This window comes from Lissotriton vulgaris, chromosome 1_2, assembly GCF_964263255.1.
Source record: "Lissotriton vulgaris chromosome 1_2, aLisVul1.2, whole genome shotgun sequence".
Classification (NCBI taxonomy): Eukaryota; Metazoa; Chordata; class Amphibia; order Caudata; family Salamandridae; genus Lissotriton; species Lissotriton vulgaris.
The window spans coordinates 283,210,329-283,234,885 of NC_141686.1; the positions used below are offsets into that span (position 1 = coordinate 283,210,329).

Below are 24,557 nucleotides of genomic sequence, written 5' to 3' on the forward strand. Positions count from 1 at the left end.
CCAAGGTGAAACCAGGCATCCCCGGGCCGTTGTGGAGATGAGGCAAGCTAATGCCCAGAGTTGCCGAGTGTGATCCCTGGTTAGAGTAGGCACCGAGGCGAGAATTATCGAGTCCGCTGACCCTGTTCCACGACCCTGCCGCGTCGGGAATCGAACCCTGGTCCCGGGCCATCCTCTGCTTCCGGTGAGCCACACCACACCACATATGCTCACGGCATCGCTTCCGCAATCCCAGGGGGCTACAAGAGCGCTCAACAGGACCGCTTTCATAATCCAGGAGAAGGACTCACTTTCATCTACAAGGAATCCATAAAAGGTACAACATCCTCAGAGAACGCCACCCCATTTATGGAACAGCTGTAAATCTAACTGAAAATCTCAGAAAAATTCACAACAAATGGAACCCTCGCCTACCGACCACATGGACCCGGTGCACCTTCACTAACCTCATCACTGACCTTGTCACTCAGCTCACCATCGACTCTAGAGCCTACATTCTGCTTGGTGACCTCAACTTTCACCTGGAAAACCGAAAGACCCCTGCTCCAGAGGACTTCTCGAAAGCTTGAACAACATCAGACTCACCCAGCTCTTCTCAGAGCCAACACACACTACAGGACACACATTGGACCCCATCTACCTCACAATTGACAGCAACAAATACAACTCCACCACACACCTCACATGGACCGAACACTCCATCATCCACTTCCAAATCAACACACCTCAAGTCAACACCCTACCAGGTTCAGCATTCCAAGCCGCAGCTGGAGTAAAATCATAAAAGCAGACTAGCTCAGTGGCCTCAGCATATATCAATCTAGCCCCACAGACAACCTCGACAATAACATCAACAACTGGATCAAGAACTGTGCGGACTCCCTTGCACCCATTAAATACAAGAATAGTAGATCAAACATGCAGATCAGCTGCTGCACAGAAGACCTGCAACACAACAAAATAACACTGTAAATAGCTAGAAAGGAAATGAAGGGCCAGCCACGACACCACCGACAGAACTACCTACAAGGCTGCACTCCGATGCTATCACCAGCAAATTAGAGACACCAAGAAAAAAGCACTAGTAGACCTCATGGAAGGAAGCTCCAACAGTTGCAAGGAGATCTTCTTGATTGTCAAGGATTTCACCTCACCCTCAGCCACTGTTAACAACATTGCTCCAACAACTCTGTGAATACCAATCCAACTTCTTCCACTGCAAAATCAGAAACATCTACTGTAACTTTGCACACCAATCCAACCCCAGAGAACTCATCGCTAACATACCTACCACCAACCAAGATGGCCACCTGACTGAATGGACAACTCTCATTAGATACAACACAGCAGCAATCACACGGACCATACACTCAGGGGCTCCAATGGACCCATGCTCCCCCCCACATCTACGATCTGAGAACATCACCAATCAGCATCCCTCTTACCCACATCATCAACATCTCTATCATGTCCGCCACTTTCCCAGGATGAATGGACACTTTCAAAAATCAACACCATCCTAAAGAAGCCCACAGCTGGCCCGAATCAACTGAGCAACTTCGGACCCATCTGCCTGCTCCCCTATTCAGCCAAAGCGATTGAGAAGGCCGTTAACACGCATCTCACAACCCACCTCAAGCTTCACCATCTTCTAAACAGCACACAATCAGGATTCAGAAATAACCACAACATCGAATCAACGCTCATCGCGGCCACCAACGACATTCGAAATATCCTTGACTGAGGGCTAACAGCGGCCCTCATCCTACTTGACCTCTCTGCGGCCTTCGCCACTGTCTCCCACAACACCCTCATCAGAAGACTCCATGAGATTGGCATACAAGGATCCACTCTCAAATGGATGTGTTCCTTCCTCACTGGAAGAACCAAAAGGGTGAAGTTGCCACCCTTCACATCAGAGATCAAAAAAACGATATTGTTTCACAGCCCCACTCTTTCCTCATATACATGACACCGATCGCCAACATTATCCAACCTCAAGATATCACTGTCATCTTTTACGCCAATGACACCCAACTCATCGTCTCCCTAACGGACAAGACAAATCCCACCGAACCGAATTCACCAACTGCATGCGAACCAACTGCCTGAAGCTCATATCCAACAACACGGTAGTACTGATCTTTGACAACAAGACCTCCCCAGGTAATTCCACCTGGTGGACGTTAGAGTTAGGACAAACACCCACAGAGCATGTAAGAAATATAGGGATCATCCTAGATGGCAGGCTTTGCATGATGGCTTAAGTCAATGCAAAGTGCAATTCCTGCGTCCACGTTCTATGCATGCTGCGAAAGATCTTTAAACGGTTGCCTCAGAACACCAGACAGACTGTAATTCAAGCACTTATCACCAGCAGGCTGGACTACAGCAACACACTCTAAGCTGGAATCTCCAAACAACTCCTACACAGACTCCAGATCATCCAGAATGCAGCCACAAGATGCATTCTCAACCCCCACAGTGCACCCACATCACACCGCACCTCATGAAGCTTCACTGCCTTCCCATGTACAAGAGCACCATTTCAAACTTCTCACACACACATGCAAAGCCCTACACAACACAGGACCAGAGTACCTGAAAAGCTGCATACACTTTCACCAACCCACCAGAACACCTCACGCTCACTCATACACATGCCCCGCATCTGCAAAAGCAAAACTAGATGTCTCTCGTTCTCCCACATCGCACCCAACACATGGAACAACCACCCTCAACAAAGCAGAGCCTCCTCCTCACTTATTGAGTTTTGCAAAAAGCTGAAAACCTGGCTCTTCATTAAAGCACTTTGGGACCACAGATGTACACACCTAGCCCAAGACTATGGGAATGCAATCCTCTCCGGTACAGCTCTCTCCCACCTAGCACCCCTAAAAACCACCCTCAATGCAGTTACCAGAATGGTCTCCGGAGTAAAAAAATTCGACCACGTATCTCCCGCACTCAGAGATCTAAAATGGCTCCCAGTGGAAATGCCGGCCAGCTACAGAACTGCCTGCCTGACACACAAAGCCTTGCACACAGGGAAACCGGAATACCTAGCCTCGAAACTCAAGAAAGCCGGCCAGTCTAGAAGTCTCAGGCGTTCCAACTCCCTTCTACTCACCCCCCTGAAAACACGCAAACAAAAAACCGCAGCCCACTCTTTTGCAGGCAACGCTCCTAAAATCTGGAACGCCATCCTTGTGGACATCAGAACTACCCCCTCCTTTCCAAAGTTCAAAAGCCGCCTAAAAGTCTTCTACCTCAACCGTGCCTTCCCGAACTCAATTACGTGATTCACACGCTCCCACCTGACAGTCACCGGATATCATGCACCCACAACCTACCTCATCGCCTCTCCCCATCCTATTGCATGGGGCCACCACCACTAGGAGAAATTCTCAGGATAAAACTTTGGCGAGACAGCAAGAATACAACCTGACCGCTCTACATCATGGCGACCTCGGATCCCTTGATCCCTCTACCTCAACTTCGCACTTCAGGTGCTCAACTCAATTGTACTCTCTGAACACTTATGATTGCGTGTATCTTGTTCTCTTACTCTGTACTTGACTTCTCCCCATCCTGCTGTAAAGCGCTCTGATACCCTCGGGTCTGGCCAGCGCTACAGAAAACTCCTAAAATAAAAATTAAAAAAATATATAAATTAGTGCGCTATACAAGTCAACGTAACCTAACAGAACAAAGAGCCCTGCCAAGTGCCATGCATCTCGACTTCGACTAACGCGTTTTAAATAATTTGTCTGCATCAAAATAATGGTGTAAGGATGTCACACAATGTTTGGCACTTAGCAGGGCTGCACAGGATGTACAGTTTTAAATAGTGCAGCTGAAATTGTGTGTGCTGTGTCATCACTCACTACAGTCTGCACCGGTTCTCATTATGGCACGTGCAGCTGTACTCTGGCTGAGTGAGGTAGCAGGGGAGGTGTTTGGTTTAATCTCCTGATTACTGATTGCAAAGTATACAGCATGGCTGAGACACTCTCTCTGTCTCTTGATGAGTGTTATGTTATGTTATGTTATGTTATGCTATGTTATGTTATGTTATCGCAACTTCTATAGCGCACACCTGCCCCAGCAAAGCGGCGTCCCGGCGCTTAGACTGGCAGAAGAGACATACAGAACAGGAGAGAAACCAGAGAGAAGTAACAACCGGCAGTAAGTTACAGTCCAGGGGGGAAAAGGTAGGTTTTGATCGACCTCCTGAATATGAGCAGATCATCTAAGGGGCGAATGTGAGCTGGTAATGAGTTCCAAAGCCTAGCCGCTAAATAGCGGAAGGAACGTCCACCCGCCCTGCAGCGTTTGAACCGTGGAATCATCGCCAGATTTTGACCCAATGACCTCAGAGACCGAGAGGGGACATAGGGGGTGAGAAGATGCTCTAGGATCTGGGGAGAGGACAGTTTAAGAATCTTGAAGGAAAGACATAGCGTCTTGAACTCTATCCTTTGGACCATGGGCAGCCAATGGAGTTTCCGTCTGTTTCCTTCACGGAACAGAACCTGGGTAGACCCACCAAGGCTCTGGCTGCCGTATTCTGCACGCGCTGCATCCGGATAACTTCTGCCTGATTGGCCCCCAACAAGAGCGAGCTTGCGTAATCGAGCCACAAGAGTATGGTGGCCTGAATTATCAGCTGCCTGGTGGGGGCGTCAAAGAATTTCAGGATTGGCCTCAGCCCACGCAAAATGCCAATGCATGTAGCGGCCACTTTTTTTGTGTGTCTACAGAAGCTGAGGGCGGGGTCTAACCAGACACCCAAGTTTTTAACCTCGGGTACCGGGATGGGTACTAGACCCAATTCTGGCGGCCACCACTGAACGCCCTAGAGATTGCTATGCTTGCCGACAATAAGCACCTCTGTTTTCTTAGCATTCAGCTGTAAACAATTAGTGGTCATCCAGCCGGCCACTGCAGTCAAACCCTCCCTGAACCTAGGGGCCTCAGAGTCCGAGTCCCCACTGAGTGCAACCGCCAGCTGCGTGTCGTCAGCATATGAAACCATGGTCAGGCCCCACTGCTTGGCGACCGCATCCAGCGGCTGCACATAGATATTAAACAACGTGGGGCTAAGTGCCGACCCCTGGGGCACTCCCTGCTCGATGGAATAGGGCTTAGACTCAAAAGGAGGAGTAGTGAACCGAAATGAGCGATCCGCTAGAAATGATCTAAACCATTCAAGTGCTAAGTCAGAGACACCTGCTTTTCCCAAACGTTGCAGCAGAATCACGTGTGAGACCTTGTCGAACGTGGCACTGAGGTCGAGTAACACCAGTGCCGCAGTCTGACCAGAGTCGAGCACGGAGCGCAGATGTTCTGTCATAGCAAGGAGAGCAGTCTCAGTGCTATGTCCTTCCCGAAATCCATTCTGGGAGGGATCCAAGGTATTGGCAGTCTGAAGGTGTTTAGTCAGGATACCATTGGCATGAGCCTCCGCAATCTTCGCGGCCCATGGGAGAAGAGAAATCGGACGATAATTCTCCAGTTTGAGAGGGTCCAACATGGGCTTCTTCAGGATAGGAGTGACATAGGCTTGTTTCCACTTAGTAGGTACAGTCCCTGAGGAAAATGAGAGATTAATGAGTTGGCGCACGGGGGCAAGGCAAAGTGCAACCGACTCTCTAAACTGCACAGGTCTAAGCGGGTCGGCAGGAGACCCGGATTTTACTTTGGCCACCAACCTATCAAACTCTACCTCTGAAATACCAGGGAATTTAGATAGGACCACATTACGAGCGGAATTAGGCCTCTGGTTTGCACTCTGAGAGGTGGTATTAGGAAAGGAGCGGTAGATAGTATGCACCTTTTCCAAAAAGAAAATAGCGAGCTCTTCACAGTGGGACACTGAGCATCTTTCAGCTGCTGGGGCTCTTTTAGCTGTCAGGTCTTTGAGAACTTTAAAGATCAGCTTCGAAGGATTAGGGCTGCGCTTGAACTCTAGGGACTAGTAGGCCGCACGCGCCCTACAAATGGCCTATGGTAAATTTTGGTCTTAGCTAAGTACTGTGTTTTTTTTTCGGCATCATAGGTTTTACGCCATTCTCTTTCCGCTTGTTTACAAGATTTCTTCAGGAGCAGTAAGGCGCTGTCATACCAAGGACTGGGTTCAAAAGAGCGGCATTTGCTCCACGTAGCAGGGATCAGGGAGTCAAGTGCCTGAGAGACCCAATGACAGAAGAGATCATAGCCAGACTCAACGTCGTTAAAAGGGCCTGGCGGGAATTCGCTGGCCTGGCCCTTCCGCTTGTGGTTTGTCCATTGTGATTTTGTTATGAAAGTGCCTTATGCAGTTAGCGGCCCCGTCCACACATCGTGTGAAGTCGGAATCCACCCCAGTCTTGTGTTACAATTGATGGGACAACAGCAGTGTTACCGGTATAATAAACAATGGCCGCCCCTTGTATTAATGCTAACCTCTGAGTCAAATTCCAGGCCACATGAGCATGAAGCATTTCACCTCATCGGCCAACAATTAAAGTAAGACAACATGTTTTCCTAAAACTGTATTTTGGTCACTCTTGTTGTTTCATACAGTGAATATATGAATGGAAATGTTCATTAGAAAAGCAAGCTATTTTCCCACAGAGTTCCAATCACCATATCTCCATGTGCTTCTGCTATTAAAATATAACAGAGGATGAGTTTAGGCCTGAACTACTGATTTTAGAACTGGGGAAATAGGTTTGAGTATCCACATTGGCTCAAGATCCTGTGATTCTGTACCAATCCCTTAAACTCCCACTGCCCAAAAGATAATAAAATGTAGTATTGTGCAATTTGACCGCTGCTCATGTAAAGAGCGCCAATACTTCTGGTCGAGTTTGTGCTATATAAAACTGCAGAATAAAGTAAAAGGTTTCACTTTGCCTTTGGTGCAGAGTTTATATATTTTTTATCTGATTTATGATATAAAAAATAAGTGTAATCGAAAATGTTTTCCCAGACTTAAACAGATTGGATATTTTTCAAGGCTTGGAAGCTTACTGTATCGCTGCATCAGCATAATGTCTCTTCAATGCTACATTAAAAAAAAAAGTAATGATACATAATTTCCCCCTTATATAGTTTTGGTAGGAGACCTGAAAGATCAATTCAATTCAATTCAATTAGTTTATTTGTTACGGAACTTCAACGGAGGTCCACAAAAATACACCAGTACAATAAAAGAAACATGCTTTATAACAAATGCAAATTGTAAGATCTCTACAATGGACAGATTTCGGGGCAAAGAAAAAGGGGAATCCATGCGGATTCTGCAAGCTCTTTTCCCATAAAAAATAAGAACCAACAAGAGAGGGAAATGTTAGCTGTTTAGTTAAAATAGGTCAATGGTGTTATAGTAAATGACAGAATCCCATTAGTCTCACCAGCAGCTTTTACTTGTAAACCGTGGGGGTGGGAAGTGTCTTTATTTTCCTGTTGAAAGACTTAAAAGTCTCTGATTCCTTCTGTAGTGATCACAAGTTATTAACTCTCCTGATAAATTTTAATGTGTCTCTGCCTGACCCTTGGGAATTAGAAGGTGAATCTCATGTTTCGCCAAGAAAACAAGGAGATGAAATTGAGCTAATAGGGCCACTTTAGGCCTTGACAGTATCCTAGAGATTACCTTAGAGAAACTACCCAGTTGGGAGGGAAAAGAAATAGCAGGTTTTAAGACATTTATGCAACAAGCAGTGGAAACTGCAAGGAAGGTGAATCAAAGGAAAAGTCTTAAAGTGGTTCCTAGATTCCTTCTGCCACTAAATCTTGAAATAAATACTCTAGTTAGGGAACAGTATCTGAATTATTCCTCGGATAGATATTATAGAATATTATTATTAAAAAGAGGAGGAATCGGGTAAAGGCCAGGTTACGAAAGGAGAGGGAAGACAATATTAGGATAAAACTTAGAGAAGCAGCATCTAAAGGCCAGATAAGAACCTTTTGGTCTCTTATCTTGGAGGGTTGTGGAGCCAGAGCCAGAACACTCCCTGTGGCTATTGAAGAACATAAATGGGTTGGCTTTATTTGGGATCTATATGCAGCTAATGAGGCGGCAGTAAAGCAACTCGCACCAAATGAAGACTTTACTTTGTATGGATCGCCCTATGAAAAAGAAATAGAGATGGTGATCAGGGTAATGCGTACCTCAGCAGCAATGGGCCCCGATGAAATACAAATTACAGTCATAAAAAAAAAACAGTACACTGTGGAGCAAAACTTGTTGCCTGGCTTTTAAATATTGTTAGGAAAATAAAATGGTTCCCCCCGCCTGTTCAAGAAAGGAGACCTAGATCTTCGTCAAAATTATCGTTAGATTGCGCAACTTGATGCGTTCGCTAAATGTCTTTTGTCCCAAATTAGCGATTGGACGGATGCCAATAACATCTTACCATTGGAGCAAACTGGGTTTAGAACGAAACATGGAACAATTGATAATTTAACTGCCCTACAGGTAATAAATGTAAAATATGTTGAAATTTGAGGAGGAAGGGTGTACATAGCTTTTATAGACTTCCCCACAGCATTTGACAAAGTAGATCCTCCTTTGCTGTGGACTAAGCTTTTAAATTTGGGTATGCCGTGCACCCATTTGGAGTTAGTTCATGCCCTCCATATGGATACTTGGTGCAGAGTCATAATGGGAGGGGAAAGAGGTCTCTCACATGCTATCCCCACCGAAAATGGTTTAATACAAGGACTTTATTTTTTTGGCTCCACTGCTTTTCTCTCTATATATCTCTGATCTCCCTCACTATTTGACCCAAAGTGAGGGCATCACCCCACTATTTGGGGGAAGACCGATTGTGTGTCTACTCTATGCAGGCAATATAATAATTTTGGATCTAACGCCCAGGGGATTAAGTAGTTGTTTGCAGGCACTCCATACATTTGCGGAGGCTAACCATTAAAGATTAATATATCAAAAAGTTAAATTATGTGTATGCATGGAAGAAAGAAGCTGAAGTACAGAAATTTTGTATAGTCTGTAGGTGGCCAAAAATTGTAACTCGTAAAATCATATACCTTTTTAGGAAAAATAGTGTATGGCAACCTAAGTGATAAAACCCATATAGAAAATAACATCCCTAAAGCCTCCATTCAGGGGAAAAGCTTGGGTTCCCATTCTAAGTGTACCGGAAAAAGAAATTCTGCACTTTTATTGGAGGTGTTTCGTGCAAAAATCCCTGCTTCCCTGCTGTATGGTATGGAATTGATAGATGTAGAAAAATTGGGTTTTTTAAATACAAAGGAAGGCCGAATTTTAAGAAGTTTAGCCTCAGTTAATTCGGCATGTTGTGTGGCCCCCTTCAGGTTAGAATTTGGATTAAGAAGTATCTGGGCACAGTGTCTTGCGGGGATAGTGCGTTGGGTCCGAGGTCTGGTAAAGGATGATTTTGGTACATCTAGGGCCAGATGTAGCTCACCAAATACCGGTCGGTAACGGCCGATTTCGTCCGTTACCGACCGGTATTTGGTTTGTGACATGTAGGGGGCCTGAAATGTACCGATTCAGTAAATTTACCGAATCGGTAAATCTACATGTAGGTGGCACTGAAAACAGTGCCACAGGCCCTTTAGAATTCGTTATTTACCATCAAATACTATTTGATGGTAAATAACGAATTCCTGTGTACATGCACACCTGTGCATGTACACCTGTGCCATGTGACACACATGCCTGAATCAGGGGTGCAACAGGGTGTCAAAGTGACACCCTGTCTCCTTGTCAATTTGGTAATTTTACCGCCATTGGTTCCTATGGGCCTCAAGGCCCATAGGAATCAATGGCAATGACCGAATCGGTAAATAAATACCGATTCGGTAATTACTGAATATTGCCGAATCGTTAATTTATTCGGTAAATATACCTACATAGCATTTACCGATTTGTAAATACCGAATCAGTAAAATTCGATATTTACCAATCGGTAAATACTAATTACCTACATCGGGCCCTAAGGTTTTTACTAGGGCAATTTGATGTACCAGCTTGGTTCAGCAGCCGTCCGTGGCTATATAATTTTTCCAAGTAGATCAGCGTGGTGGCTTCGGACACGCCTGCTTTCCTTTTCTGAGCCTAGGTTCATCATTCGGGTGCCTGACTGCAGTCAGACTTCAGCTGGATCCCTTTAAAGAATGGCTCCACAACAGCCTGCTGCCTCGAAGGACCGGGACGCTGACGCATCGAGGAGCTATTGGCGGTAGCGGCTGCCACTGGACGCAGGATTTGCTCTGGACAGGTGGTGCACCGAAATCGCTGGTGAAACAGCTAGGGACCTGGCCGCAGCTCTGGACGCGGCTTCTTGTTCCCAACTTGGAAGGCTGATTATTTGTCTGCTGCGTTCAGACATCCATCCCTGGATCCGAGATGGCTGATGTCTTGATTTCAGCTGTACAGGAAGGCTGGAGTGATAAGGGTGGCCCCCTGGCTTGTCCTGCTATTGGCACAGTAACTTTGGCTCTCGGTTAGCGGGGGGATGGCTCCTCCGCAATAAATCTGAAAAACGACGAAAAGGATATGGAAAAAGATAACTGTCCAGAAAATAATAACCTGTGTTGACTTAGAATCTGCCTTTCTTAGTTCTTTTACAACATCTATTATTCAATCCGGTTTGCCTACGCAACCACAACCGCAACTGCAATTATGCATGAGCAGCCTGAGCACGACTAACAACTATGCTGGACACTATGGATGGTAGTCTTCAAACTGACATTATACCCGGGTCGGTGCACCAGCAACAACCAAGCTCGGGTATTAATGTTCTTGGGTCTGAGGCATACGCAGGTGCTGTGCATACCCATCTCACTTACCCTTCCTTAGACAGGCAGATCTGTGTTCAGTTGGAGCCCATGGCCCAGCAAATGGAGGCAACCAATGAGACTGATGAGGTCTCAGAGTCTAAGGTCCTAAAAATCTGCACCCAAGTGGGGGGGAATGCTTAAAGGGGAAAAGTTCCAAATATTCTAGAGAGGCTAAAGGAGGCAGCGGACCAGGCGGCACTAAACCCCCACTAACTGTCAGGAATTGCGTGGTTCCGCGCCTACCTAGCCTCTATGAACTACATTACCCAGAGGTAGGTGGGGCGGAATCAGCGTCTACAAGAAGACGAGATGCACGTTTAATTAACGTGTGTTATTCTGAATTGTTTCCGGACTCGTTTTCGGCTCGACAGGACTTCGAAGGCCGTTCCATGGAGGTTCGCTGGATTGGCACCAAGGGACTTTGCCGTACGTAATACTGGCCGGATTCCTCATACTTATTTCTCTGTATTAGGAGATTTTAACCTTCATGCTGACAATCCTTCCTGTTCACAAGCGTCTTATTTAACTGAGACCTTGCAAGGACTAACTTTGTCCCAGTTAGTTCAGGGCCCGACTCATACAGCAGGTCATACTCTTGACTTGATATTCACTAACCATCCTGGCATCTCTATTCTTCCCTCACTTCCCCTTACCTGGTCGGACCATTTCTTTCTTCCTTTTGATCTTACCTTCCCTTCACTTCCCTTACCTTTACCTCTGAATGGGGAGACAGGGAGAAAATGGCATAAAGTCACCTGCGAGGCTGCGACGCCGTTGATCCTCGCTTCTCCTATCAGTTTGATCCTCTTTTTAAGGACCTTAACGAGGAAGTAGCGAAATACAATTCCGCCCTTTCAGCTGCGATTGACGACATCTCCCCTTTAAACCCTATCACCTCCACTAGATCTAGGCCTTCTGCCCCTTGGTTTTCCCCCGCTTTGCGAGAGGAAAAGAGCCGCTGTAAACAGCTGGAACGCAAATGGCGGCTGACATATGACTCTGAGGCTAAAGTGATTTACAAGACTGCCCTGAATAAATTTCAAAAATTAAAACGGTCCACGATGAGAGACTTCTATACCCAGAAAATTAAGAATGCTGAGAATTCTACTAAAACCCTTTTTAAGATAGTGAAGGACTTTGTTAACCCTCCCGCCAAGACGGCTAAGAGTTCTTCTAGCCAGGCTCTTTGTAATGGACTATCGGACTTTTTCCAGGACAAAATTATTAAGTTAACTTCCTCATTTGAACCAATTCTGGCCTCCCCGCCGACCGGTGATACTGATTCTCAGAAAGTTTCGCTAAATTCTTTTATAGAGCTCACTCCTGAGACTGCCACAAAGCTACTTATCCAAGGCAAATCAGGGTCACCGCTTGATCCAGCTCCCACTAAGGTGATGGGCAATCTTTCCCCGGTACTGATTAGCCCCCTCCTTTCCATCTGGAATTCTTCATTAGGCTCGGGTCAATTTCCTATGGCATGGAAACAGGCTATGTTAGTCCCGATCCTGAAAAAATCGGATGCGGATCCCTTAAAAATCTGTAACTACCGCCCGATCTCCCTTCTTCCAAAGCCAGCAAAAATCCTGGAAAAGGCGGCTCAGAGGCAACTGGCAGATTATTTAGAAGCTAACCCATTTAGCAGACCCTCCAGGATTTCGCGATTTGCAAAAAAATCGCGAAATCGGCAGTTTTGTAAAAAGGCCGCGCTTTTTACAAAACCGCCCGCGAAATTTGGAAATTCTAATCAGGAACGAATCTATCAAGCCCGTGGAGGGAGGAGAGTTCTCCAGCTGTCTCAGATCAGGCATTTGTGACTCATACAGTCCGGGCTTCCTTTCCAGTCTGTCACTTGTAGTACCGCATTTGTCCTGTGGATAACAGAACGACAAGTACCAGAATACGTAATCAAAGCCAGGACTGGATGAGCTGTGCCTACCTGGCCCTCGGCACCTTTGCAGCTCGCTCTCAGTGGCAGCAGAGACAGAGTGGGATTGTTAAGCGCATTAAGCGAGTGTAACAATTCGCTGCCTGACAGGAAGTGCTGGATGCTCAGCATTTGTAGAACAGGGGAGGAAGTGCTTGTCAGCTATTGAAAAACGTTTCCACTGAAAATCTTAGGGCAGGCAGGCTGAATAATGCGCTTCACCATAGCACACATCGCTGTTCCTAAAAAAGTTCTCAGCCATCACAATATATGAACCTGGAAATAAATAGAGTAGAATAAATAGAATGAATGCTGCTGTATTATGCCTGAATGGTGTCATCATATGCGAGGGCACTTCCGTTATTGATGCGCCTGTTTTGGAAATATTTTATTGCTGTTATACATTTTTATTGGGATGTCAATCAACTCCTTCTCTGTGCTGCTAGTACACATTGTGCCAGTCAAAAGGTATGTTTATTATGACCTTAGTCATTTAAACAGGTGCAAGAGAGTATCAAAAAGTTAAAACGTTCACATCAAGACATTTAAAACATTATAACAATAAAATCCGTCAAATATAAGTTAAAACTCTTACACACGCTTCTTCCTTTGTCGACAACCATAAAATTGCATTTAAATTAGCATTCTGCATTTATGAATAAAACCCATTCTACTTCCTTCTGCTAGACTAATTTCATTAGTTTAAAATGCTTTAGAATATACATGTTATTCCCGGTTTCTTAGATCACTCAATGCTGCTTTTATGTATTTCACAAGAGCAATCGCAATATCGATGGTGGGTATTTCAGTTAGTAAGCTAGCTGCCTGCGCCCTAGAGCTTATAGCATATTTAAGGAACACGGGTCGTAACCACAGTTTCCGCTGTTCCAGTAATAACAGGCAATCAAGAAGGATGTGTACCAGATCTCCTTTGCACCCCAAATTACACTTACAACATCCATTTTGATCTAACAATTTCTTTTTCAAATCTTTATTTGTTAACAATGGGTTTATACCAACCCTCAGCCTTAAGATCTCCTGCCTAAGGCCGCTGTTGGGAAGGATGTCTAGGTAGGGGAACCAGTTTTCATTTAGCCAAGCGCCCATCATATGTGTTATTGATTTCTTTTTCGCTAAGTATTCCATATCGGTCAATCTCGATAATTCCTTCCCCTTTGATTTCAGCTCACTCCTAGTACAGAGGAGTTGATGTGTTTCCCGGTTCACCTCTACCTTTAATTTTTTTACAAATTTGGGTAACTCTTCCCCTACACATTTTTGCCCATTTTAGGTTACTCGATAGGCTTTCCTTCTTGCACCATTGTGCTACTTTTTGTCCCTCAGGGTCTTCCAGTCGTTTCCAAAGTCTGAGTATTGCCATTTGAGTTAGTGTCTCCCCGGACTTTGTGCCTATTTCCCTTCTTATGGCTTGCACCATAGCAGATTGTGGGAGAGAGAGGAGTCCTTTGAGGCATTTTCCCTCTACCAAGTCCCAGGCTCCTTTACCGCTCAAATAAAGGATTTCTGCCCCATACAGAACTTGGGAGGGTATCATTGCCTCAAAGGCCCTTAGCATTGGTCTGTGCGACATCTCACCGTAATCCCTATTAAACATTTTTAGGCCGCATATCAATGTGTGTGCTTTGGCTTTTTGTGTATCCAAATGCGTATCCCATTTTAGTCTTTTGTCAAACCATATACCTAGGTAGCGATACTCATTCACCGTCTCCAGTTTAAGCTCACCTAGGTACCAATTGAATCTGGTTAATTTTTTCCCAAAGCAAAGAACTTTAGTTTTATCCAGGTTGACAGTTAGAAATTTGTGCCAGTCACAGATGCTAAAGAACACAGGATGCTGAGGAGGCTGCCGCTGGTGCATGCTACATATTACGTTGCATTACTGATCTTTCAGACTAACGCTTTATACTGTTGATTCATCCATCAATTTCTAGATTCTACCGTGATGCCTCATTGACTCGTTATGTATAGAACTACTCCCTGGAGAGTTTACACATTGCCTCACTGCCTTTGTCTTTTAGCCAGCACTACCATGTTAATTTCTACATTGACTTGAGTAGGTAAAACTCCGCGTCCATGCTAGGGGCTGCATTCCTAAAAGATGAAAATCACCACAGCCACAACTGTATACACACTGCTATAATATCCACACTTTCCGATCTAGTGTGGACAATTGCTAGTGTGCGAAACACCAATGAAATACCAGTTTCCACACTGTAATGCAGGCAGCATTGCCATACAGTTCACATAATGCCCCAGTATGTGATGGAAAACAACAGAGTAGTGCCAATATTCACGTTGCAAAGTTTACTAAATACCATAGGTAGGACACTTTTCAGACTATCCCAATATATAAAACACCACAATCAGTCAGAATCCATAATTCCCAAAGATGTTGAACACCATGAACATTATGTTACAATATTTACAGCAAAGTAACCATGCCATTGTTCACACTCCCTAAATGCATACAACATAAGCATATCACGTACAACAATGCCTCAGTATTTGAATAACTATTTTCTCCTCACAACTCATTGTGATCCCTTTTTTGGGAACATCTGGGCTGCTGATCGTCACCATTACTGCTAAATATAGGCCACATGTCCATGCCTGCGGCAGGTAAAGAAGCAAATGTTGCTCCACGTTAGAAAATCTTGACTTTACCCTCACCCCAAATGTTAACTTTATCCTTTAAACATGGTCAAATTGGCATCAACCCAACTAGCGCATTACATTTACTTGTAAGTCTCTAGCAAAGTGGTACCACATATACTCAGGGCCTGTAAATTAAATGCTACTAGTGGGTCTGCAACACATATTGTACCACGCACTAAAGTAGCCTTTTAAACATGTCTCAGGCCTACCATTGCAGCCTGTGTGTGGTTTTAAATTGCCATTTCGACATGGCAATACATCTTTTGCCAGGCCTAAGCTTCAGTTTTCATTGCATATAAGTTAGCCGTAGGCAAATCCTCCAGGATTTAGCGATTTGAAAAAAATTGCGCAATCTGCAATTTTGTAAAAAAGGCAGCGCTTTTTACAAAAGTGCCAGTGAAGTTCCTTTTATTGGCCCAGGGTTGACCACTGAGCCTAATAAAAGGAGGGGGTCAGCGAGCAGGCAAGGTGTTTCTTTACTCATGTGCTGTATCACATGCCCCAGCCTGGAGGTGCCCGAATAACACTGCTGCTGCTCGGAACTTGGACACCAAAGAGCAAGTAGGTTTTGTCCCGGCCTGGCACGAGATGCCCTTCTTCTGCTTCTTTTTCCCCGACCACAGCACTCTCACCATTCACAGGCTTAAAATGGATGGTGTGTTTGCAGGTGCACTATTTAAAAACATAGAAAGAATTCGAGCCAGCCGCCCATGGGCATGCATTGGGACACGATGGGGGCAATATATATTTTTTTAAATGTAAAGAATTTGGGCCCGCCTTCCTTGGGCATGCAGCCGGACCCACTTGTGCACTATTCTTTTTTCAAAAAAGAAAGAATTCAGGTCCACTGCCCGTGGCCATGCAGCGAGACCCGCTGGCGCACTATTTAAAAAAAAAAAAAAACAGAATTTGCTCCCGCTGTTGGGCAATATTTAACAAAAAAAATAAGAAGGAATATGGGCCGGCCACCCATGGGCACGTAGCAGTGCCCTTGGGGTCATTTTTTGCTTTGTTTTTAAAAAGAAGCTGAAAAAATTGCTGCTAAAATGCTGCACAATTTCACTTTTTGTGCCGCTAAATTCCAGTTTTTGTGCCGCTAAATTTTAAAATTTATGCCGCAATATCCTGGGGGGGTCTGATTTAGAGTATGCCAACAGTCTTTATGCAGGCGCTCCTCTTTATCAAATTGAACGTTTGCAAATTGTGCAAAATGCTGCAGCGAGACTGATTGGATTGGCAATATTCCTTTCCGCCACTCGGTTGCCTCTTACCGGAAAAAATTGCACTGGCTTCCCATCTCCGGCCGCATCCAGTTCAAAGCTTTGACGTTGGCCTTTTGTGCCCTCAATGGGTCGGGCCCTGGATACTTGAGAAAGAGACTTAAATTATCTCAGTCTGTTAGATCTCTGAGGTCGAACAGCCTACGCCTCCTGGTGGTACCCAGATTTCGACGTGCCAGGAGTGGGGGCAGAGCGTTCGGAGTTGTTGCAGCTAAACTTTGGAACAGCCTCCCACTGGATCTTAGGTTCATTGATTCGGAGCCTATGTTCCGAAGCAAACTAAAAACCTGGTTGTTCACCATGTCATAATCAGCTCATTTCTTTCTAGCTTGCAATCTGTAGTGCCGGGACACCCCCGAAGGGGGTAGCTGTGTGCTTTATAAGCTTCTTAAATAAATAAATAAATACAGAGACGATAGGTACCAAGACTTTCCCCGCAGCGCGCATTCCCCTTTTGGAGGGTTTAAGTTTGGCGGCGGTGAGTTAACCGCAATGGGAATGAGACTGAATTATTACTTAAGACGCGGTGTGTTAACTGCGAAGAGCATTGAAACTGCAATTGTGTCGTGAACGTGGTGGGGTTAACCGTGAGGCCACTAATTCTGAAGGAAACGTTTTTGGATTACTAAACTTTAAGTTTTTGGCAGATTAAGGTGTGGAGGAAAGGCTTCTACTCACATTCTACTATCCTAGTAGTGTTTACTGAGGGGAACAGTTCTTGTACAATTCAATTTGTTTTGATTCCATTCCTGGTGAATGTACGGAGAAGACTCAAATTTGACTTTCTTGATATTTGAAGGAGAGTTGTCAAGTGGATTTTCTTTAGCACAAGACTCGTATTTTTCTTTTGCATTGTTTCTTAGTTTCTGTGAGCATGAGGGATCCAGGGCTTGGGAGTATGAGTACAAAAATGAGTATGTATCTGATTGTGGGGATTCAGGTGGTTTACCAAACAAATCCACGGACACAGGGGTAGTAGGTAGGGCTGGTTTAATTGCCTTGTACAGTTTTCTCTTTTGCATCGGAACTCTGTAGTAAGGAAGGGGATTCGCAGCGTCCTCCGTGGCCTCTCGTACCAGTCCCCGCCTTCTTAACTCCCGATGTCTTCTGGGAGGCGTAGTCCGGGTTTCTGCCGTCGTGGTACTCGGGCCGATATCCAGTGAAGAAAGAAACAAAAAGGAAGACCAGTTTTACTGGGTTGTCCCGTAAACACTGAGACAGGGTAGGGGGGGTTGTGAGGGAACACACGTGCTCAACAGTACCCCGCTATCCGTGAGGTGGAAGTGAGGGGAACAGGGTTTTTTTTAAGTGCACGGTTTGGATCGGGGGGGTGTACCGCCTACGTCCCGCCCAACCCAGGAAACGAGACCGTACCTGTCCTAGCCACACTTCCCGAGAAGCGTGGCTGGGCGATGCGCCTTCAGGTTGGCCTCTTGGCGTGTCGCTGTAGTCTCTCTCCACCTCCGATCGTCCTCCGGTACCCTGGTCTTCGTGGTCCGCCTGGTCTCTCCGCTTCACGCTCCGCTCCGCGGTCCCTCTCCACTCGCCTTCGTCCTCGCTCTTCTTCCAGTCCTCTCCCTCCTCGCACCTTCTCCACTCTGCTCCGTCCTCGCTCCTTCTCCTCTCCGCTCCGTCCTCGCTCTCCTCACGCCACTCTCCTCCTCCGGGTGTAACACACACCTGTGTGGATTCAGGGACAGGTTTTACCGAGGTATAGAGGGCGTGTCCCAGATCCGGATCCGCCCACTTAAAGCTATAGGGTTCATCCGAGGCCAGCACGGGACGGCATCTGGCGACGTCCGGGGTTTTCCACGTGTCCGTGTGCTGCGTAAAGAGAGGAGACACATGAATAGGCAGGCCAGGGGGGCCCGAGTCCGGGTCCCCCTCGTCACACACCTCCCCCCTAGGATTCTCCTGATCGGGGAGAGGAAACCTGGACAGGAAGTCCGCGTTGACGTTGTCAGTCCCTTTCTTGTGGCGGACTGGAAACGGAAGGGCTGTAGGGCAAGGAACCATCTCATAACCCTTGGGTTGTTGGAGATGTTCCTGCTCATCCATAACAGTGGGGCGTGGTCAGTATATAACACAAACGGATGCCCCTCCAGGTAATAGCGCAGTTTGTCTATCGCCCAACATATGGCGAGGCACTCTTTTTCAATAGTGGGATACTTCACCTCCCTAGGGAACAACTTCCTGCTGATGTAAAGGATGGGCTTTTCACCCCCCTCCCCCGAGTCCTGTGACAAAACGGCTGCGATGCCAAAGTCCGAGGTATCCGTGTGCAGGATGAATGGCCTCGAAGTCAGGAGACATCAATACAGGGCTCGTTGTGATGGCTCTTTTGAGCGTCTGGAAGGCCTTCCACATGGCTGGCGACGGATTGGGGAAGTCGGGTCCTTTAAGGTGTTTTTTCAAAGTGTCCGTCAAGGGGGCTGCCACATCTGAAAACGCGGGGATAAACCTCCTGTAGTAGCCCACTAACCCCAAGAAGGCCCTCATGTCTTTAGTGTTCTTGGGGAATGGGGTGTCCGCAATGGCTCTCACTTTTTCGATCTGCGGCTCTATGGCCCCGTGCCCCAGCAAGTATCCCAGATACTTGACCTTTTGAAATCCTATCCTGGACTTCTTCGCATTGACATGAAGTCCGGCGTCCTTTAGCTGTTGGAGAACGACCCGTAGGTGTTGTAGGTGTTCCTCCCACGACGGACTGAAGATGATAATATCATCGAGATAGGCCGAGCTATATCTCTGGTGCCCCCGTAATACCTCATTCATCAGTCTCTGGAAGGTGGCAGGGGCACCATGTAAGCCGAACGGGAGGACATTGAACTCATAAAGCCCATCTGGTGTAGCGAAGGCAGTCTTCTTTCGATCCTCTTCCCGCAAGGGCACCTACCAGTATCCTTTGGTCAGGTCTAGGGTACTGATGTACTTTGAGTCCCCCAGCTATTCAATGAGCTCATCGATCCGGGGTATAGGATACGCGTCGAAGGAGGACACCGCGTTTAAAGACCGGAAGTCCATACAGAACCTGCTGCTGCCGTCAGGTTTCGGCACCATTACTATGGGTGAGGACCACTCACTTCGGGATGGTCGGATTACTCCTAATCTGATCATCTCGTCTACTTCTCTCCCTATAGCTTCTCTCTTGGCTGCAGGTATTCTGTATGGGCGCTGCTTGACAGTGACGCCAACAGGGGTCTCTATCCGGTGTTCTGCGAGCCGGGTCATGCCGGGGAGGTTGGAAAGACCGGTTCAAATGGGCGTAGGATCTCTTGTAGTCCCTCCTGCTCGTCTTGATACAACTCATCATTAATAACCAGCTCACCCAGTGTGGTCTCCGTGGTATTCTCAATCGGGGTTGCTAGGTGGGAAGCCGCCGGTGTTGGTCCCAGCCACTTTTTCAGAAGGTTAATATGAAATATTTGGGTTTTCCTCCCACTCAGGTGCAAGCGATAGGTGGTCTTCCCAATTGTCTCTGTGACTTCGTACGGGCCTTGCCACTCGTTCTGAAATTTCTTGGAGGGCGAGGGCAGGAGAACAAGGGCCCAATCGCCAATAAGGAGTTGTCTCCACTTTTTCCCCTTATCATAATGAACCTGTTGTTTTCTTTGACTCTCTTCCAGGTGGGCAAAGGCCAGCTCGCACATTTTACCCAGTTTATTCTTTAAGTTTTGGCTATAATCCAACAGGGTTCCGGCTTCTCCCGTTGGTTCGGACTCCCACACCTCTTTAGTCATGTCCAGGAGGCTCGTGGGTTGTCTCCCGTACAGCATCTCAAATGATGAGCACCCTAAACTGCTTTGTTTCTGGCCTCGGATGACATATAGGGCCAGAGGAAGAAGCAAGTCCCAATCTGTGTCATTCACTGTTAGCATTTTCTTCAGTACGGTCTTTAATGTACCATTATATCGCTCCACCAGGCCATCCGTCTGGGGATGATACACAGATGTTTTAATCTGGTGTAGCCCAAGCAGGTGGCATACTTCTTTCATGACCCTCGACATGAACGGGGTCCCCTGGTCAGTGAGGATTTCCTTGGGAAACCCCACCCGTGAGAACAGTTCCATAAATGTATCCGCTATGTTACTGGAAGTGGGGGTTTTCAGGGGAAATGCCTCAGGGAAGCGCGTGGCGTAGTCCACGATGACCAGCGCATATTTGTATCCCCTCCTTGTCTGTGGTAACGGTCCGATGAGATCCATGCCGACCCTCTCAAAAGGGGTTCCAATTATGGGCAGGGGTTGAAGTGGTACTGCTGGGGGTCTCTGGGTATTTTTCCTTTGACAGAGGTCGCAGGTCTGACAGTGTGATTTTATATCGTGGTAAATACCTGGCCAGTAGAAGCTTCTGAGCACATTCTGAGTGGTCTTTTCACTCCCGATGTGGCCTGCAAGTAAATGCGTATGAGCGTAAAACATGATCTGTTCCCGAAAACATGTTGGCACTAACAGCTGTATGGGATCATCCTGTTTGGCTTGTCTGTATAAGAGATCTTCTTTAGTCAAAAAGCGCGGATATCGGGTTTGGGGATTGTTCTGCTCACTGTGAGCTTGTTCCCAGGCGTTGAATAAGCTGGCGTCGTTGGCCTGCGCAAAGCGGAAGCTCTATCACCCTCCCAGGGATCAGGGGAAGTCAGGGCAGGGACAGCTATCTCATTGTTCCCTCTATCCTGGTGAAGTCGGCCTTTGAAAAGATCAAGGAAGTGGGGATTGTCCGTTCCTAATATAAGGTGTTCGGGAAGGGAGTTCAATACCCCCACCTTCACAACCACAGTGTCCTTTCCCTCTACTGAAATGGGGAGGTAAGCTACAGGGTATCCCTTAACATCCCCGTGTACACATTTGTTAAACACTAATGCGTCTGGCATTACCTGAAGGGGCTTCACGTAACAACCCTGTATTACTGACTGCTTGCAACCCGTATCCAGGAGAGCCCTGACCACCATACCGTTGACCTTAACACTCACGAGATAGGCTCCGCCCAGCTCTGCTGAATACATGACAGCCTTGGGCAAGTAGCTGACGTCCATGGGTTCTTCCTGGGGCCGTTTCTGGGGGCAGAGGCGGGCGATGTGCCCCCACATTCCACAGTCAAACACTGCGGACCCCGGAAGGGGGGTTATCTGCCGCCATTGGTCTTGGTATGGGTTGCCCAGGGGGAGCTCGCAACCTACGTTCAGGCCTGGGGACGGGTCTGGCTGGTTTCTCCGGTTCTGTCGTGTTTAAACGGGGCTGTGCGCGGACATAGGTGGCCGCCATTTCCATAGACTGGGTGGTTGACAGATTGGAGTGTTGTCTGAGCCACCTCTGTGTCCCAAAGGGGAGGGCTTCGAGAAATTGCTCCAGATAAATTTTATCCATTATCTCCTCCTTTGTACTAGTGGCCAGGGCGTGCCACTTGTCTGCTGCTGTCTTTAAGCGGAAAAACAAAGTTTTCGGGTTATCCCCGGCGTGCCCCCTTTCCTTACGGAAGCGCACTCTATATGCCTCCGCGTCCAATCCCAAATGATCTAGGATGATGACTTTGATTTGTCCGTATGGGGTCCGTCCGTTACCATTGGCGACTTGATAGGCCCCTGTGCCTCGCCAGTCAACAGGGGTGCAAGAAAAAATGGCCATTTCTCCAGGGGCCATCCACACGTCAGTGCCACCCTCTCAAAGTTAGTGAGAAACGCGTCCGGATCCTCCCCGGTGACATACTTCTGCAGGGAAATCCCTGCTGGTGTGGCCGGTGGACAACTCTCTCTTACCCGAATGCTGGCTGGGTCGACTGTGGGGCGCATTCCCTCGAGCTGTGTCACGACAGTGCTTCGAAATGTGTCTCTGTCCAATTGGGCGGCGGCGAGTTGTTGTTCCACCGCCCATCCCAGCTGCTCCTGTCCCTTCACGAGCGCCTGTAGGATTTCTTCCATCGTTGTGTCCCTGATGGTGTCCACTGTTATGCCCGCATTCTCCACCACTTGTGGGGATTCAGGTGGTTTACCAAACAAATCCACGGACACAGGGGTAGTAGGTAGGGCTGGTTTTATTGCCTTGTACAGTTTTCTCTTTTGCACCGGAACTCTGTAGTAAGGAAGGGGATTCGCAGCATCCTCCGTGGCCTCTCGTACCAGTCTCCGCCTTCTTAACTCCCGATGTCTTCTGGGAGGCGTAGTCCGGGTTTCTGCCGTCGTGGTACTCGGGCCGATATCCAGTGGAGAAAGAAACAAAAAGGAAGACCAGTTTTACTGGGTTGTCCCGTAAACACTGAGACAGGGCAGGGGGGCTTGTGAGGGAACACACGTGCTCAACAGTACCCCGCTATCCGTGAGGTGGAAGTGAGGGGAACATGGTTTTTTTTAAGTGCACGGTTTGGATCAGGGGAGGGTGTCCCGCCTACGTCCCGCCCAACCCAGGAAACAAGACCGTACCTGTCCTAGCCACACTTCCCGAGAAGCGTGGCTGGGCGATGCGCCTTCAGGTTGGCCTCCTGGCATGTCGCTGCAGTCTCTCTCCACCTCCGATCGTCCTCCGGTACCCTGGTCTTCGTGGTCCGCCTGGTCTCTCCGCTTCACGCTCCGCTCCTCGGTCCCTCTCCACTCGCCTTCGTCCTCGCTCTTCTTCCAGTCCTCTCCCTCCTCGCACCTTCTCCACTCCGCTCCGTCCTCGCTCCTTCTCCTCTCCGCTCCGTCCTCGCTCTCCTCACGCCACTCTCCTCCTCCGGGTGTAACACACACCTGTGTGGATTCAGGGACAGGTTTTACCGAGGTATAGAGGGCGTGTCCCAGATCCGGATCCGCCCACTTAAAGCTATAGGGTTCCTCCGAGGCCAGCACGGAACGGCATCTGGTGACGTCCGGGGTTTTCCACGTGTCCGTGTGCTGCGTAAAGAGAGGAGACACATGAATAGGCAGGCCAGGGGGGCCCGAGTCCGGGTCCCCCTCGTCACACTGATATATGTGTGATCTCATGTATTTGTGTTCTGTTTTGTAAACTTATCCACCCTTGGAGACTGGTTGTTCTCACTTGGTCATACCTTCTAACTAAATACGACGGTGTACTTTCCTAGCAAGACTTTATGAGAGTAGCAATTCACATGTGCATTTACTCTGTGTTACCTTTGTATTTCAGGTTTGTCTCCCTGCTGTTCCCATCCTTTCCTTTCTCTCACTTGATCGCCCTACAGCTTCGTAACTTTTTTGTTGGAGTTTGGGGATATCAAGGGGTGGACCCCTTATTGCATCAACCGGACCCCGAGGAGTACACAGATTCTGACACTAACTGCCTCATTGGGGTGACTCAAGGACTGTGCCCCGAGTGGCACAAATGTTGTTCCTGGTGTGGAGCAGAATAATTTTAATCTGCTGGTGCAGGGTCACCACTCTTGCCACGGGTTCTTATCAAGTAAGGAGGAATCGACACTGGAGCGAAGTCAAATCATAGGTCATTTATTAATCATTCATGAATGGTTCTCCATCCAACGAGCACCATGGACAGGATAAGGAAAACACAGAGAAAGAAACCACAGCAGAAAAGCAGAGTAAAGCTCAAAATCCACACGAGACACCAGACGAAGACATCACCAGGAGAACAGAAATGAAGAAAGAAAACAAGGAAAATGAGGAAAAGCATAACGATAATCCTCACCCATCAGAAACACCTTCATCAATACAAAATTAAAATATAATGTAAAGACAAAAGTGCATATTAATAATGCATAAATATATGTGAGGTTCGGGAGAACTATAACCCAAAAACAAACCGTTGAAAGATAAGGCAATACAGCAGTAACAGATGGGACTAAGACCCATTGGAACCATACTCCTTGTAAAATTGACATCGTGAAAACAAAAAGAGGTTGAGTGATGTAAAAAA

At 47.1% G+C, this 24,557-nt stretch overlaps 1 protein-coding gene across 1 annotated transcript; it reads right to left on the reverse strand.

Moving 5' to 3' along the window:
• Window positions 1-17,967: 17,967 nt before the first annotated feature.
• LOC147736489 (uncharacterized) lies at window positions 17,968-23,653 on the reverse strand. The gene is made up of 2 exons (XM_086952632.1): window positions 23,114-23,653; window positions 17,968-18,525 (listed from the first exon to the last, which is right to left on the reverse strand). Exons 1-2 carry the CDS (start codon window positions 23,651-23,653, stop codon window positions 17,968-17,970), a joined length of 1,098 nt encoding a protein of 365 aa, XP_086808758.1.
• Window positions 23,654-24,557: the final 904 nt, after the last annotated feature.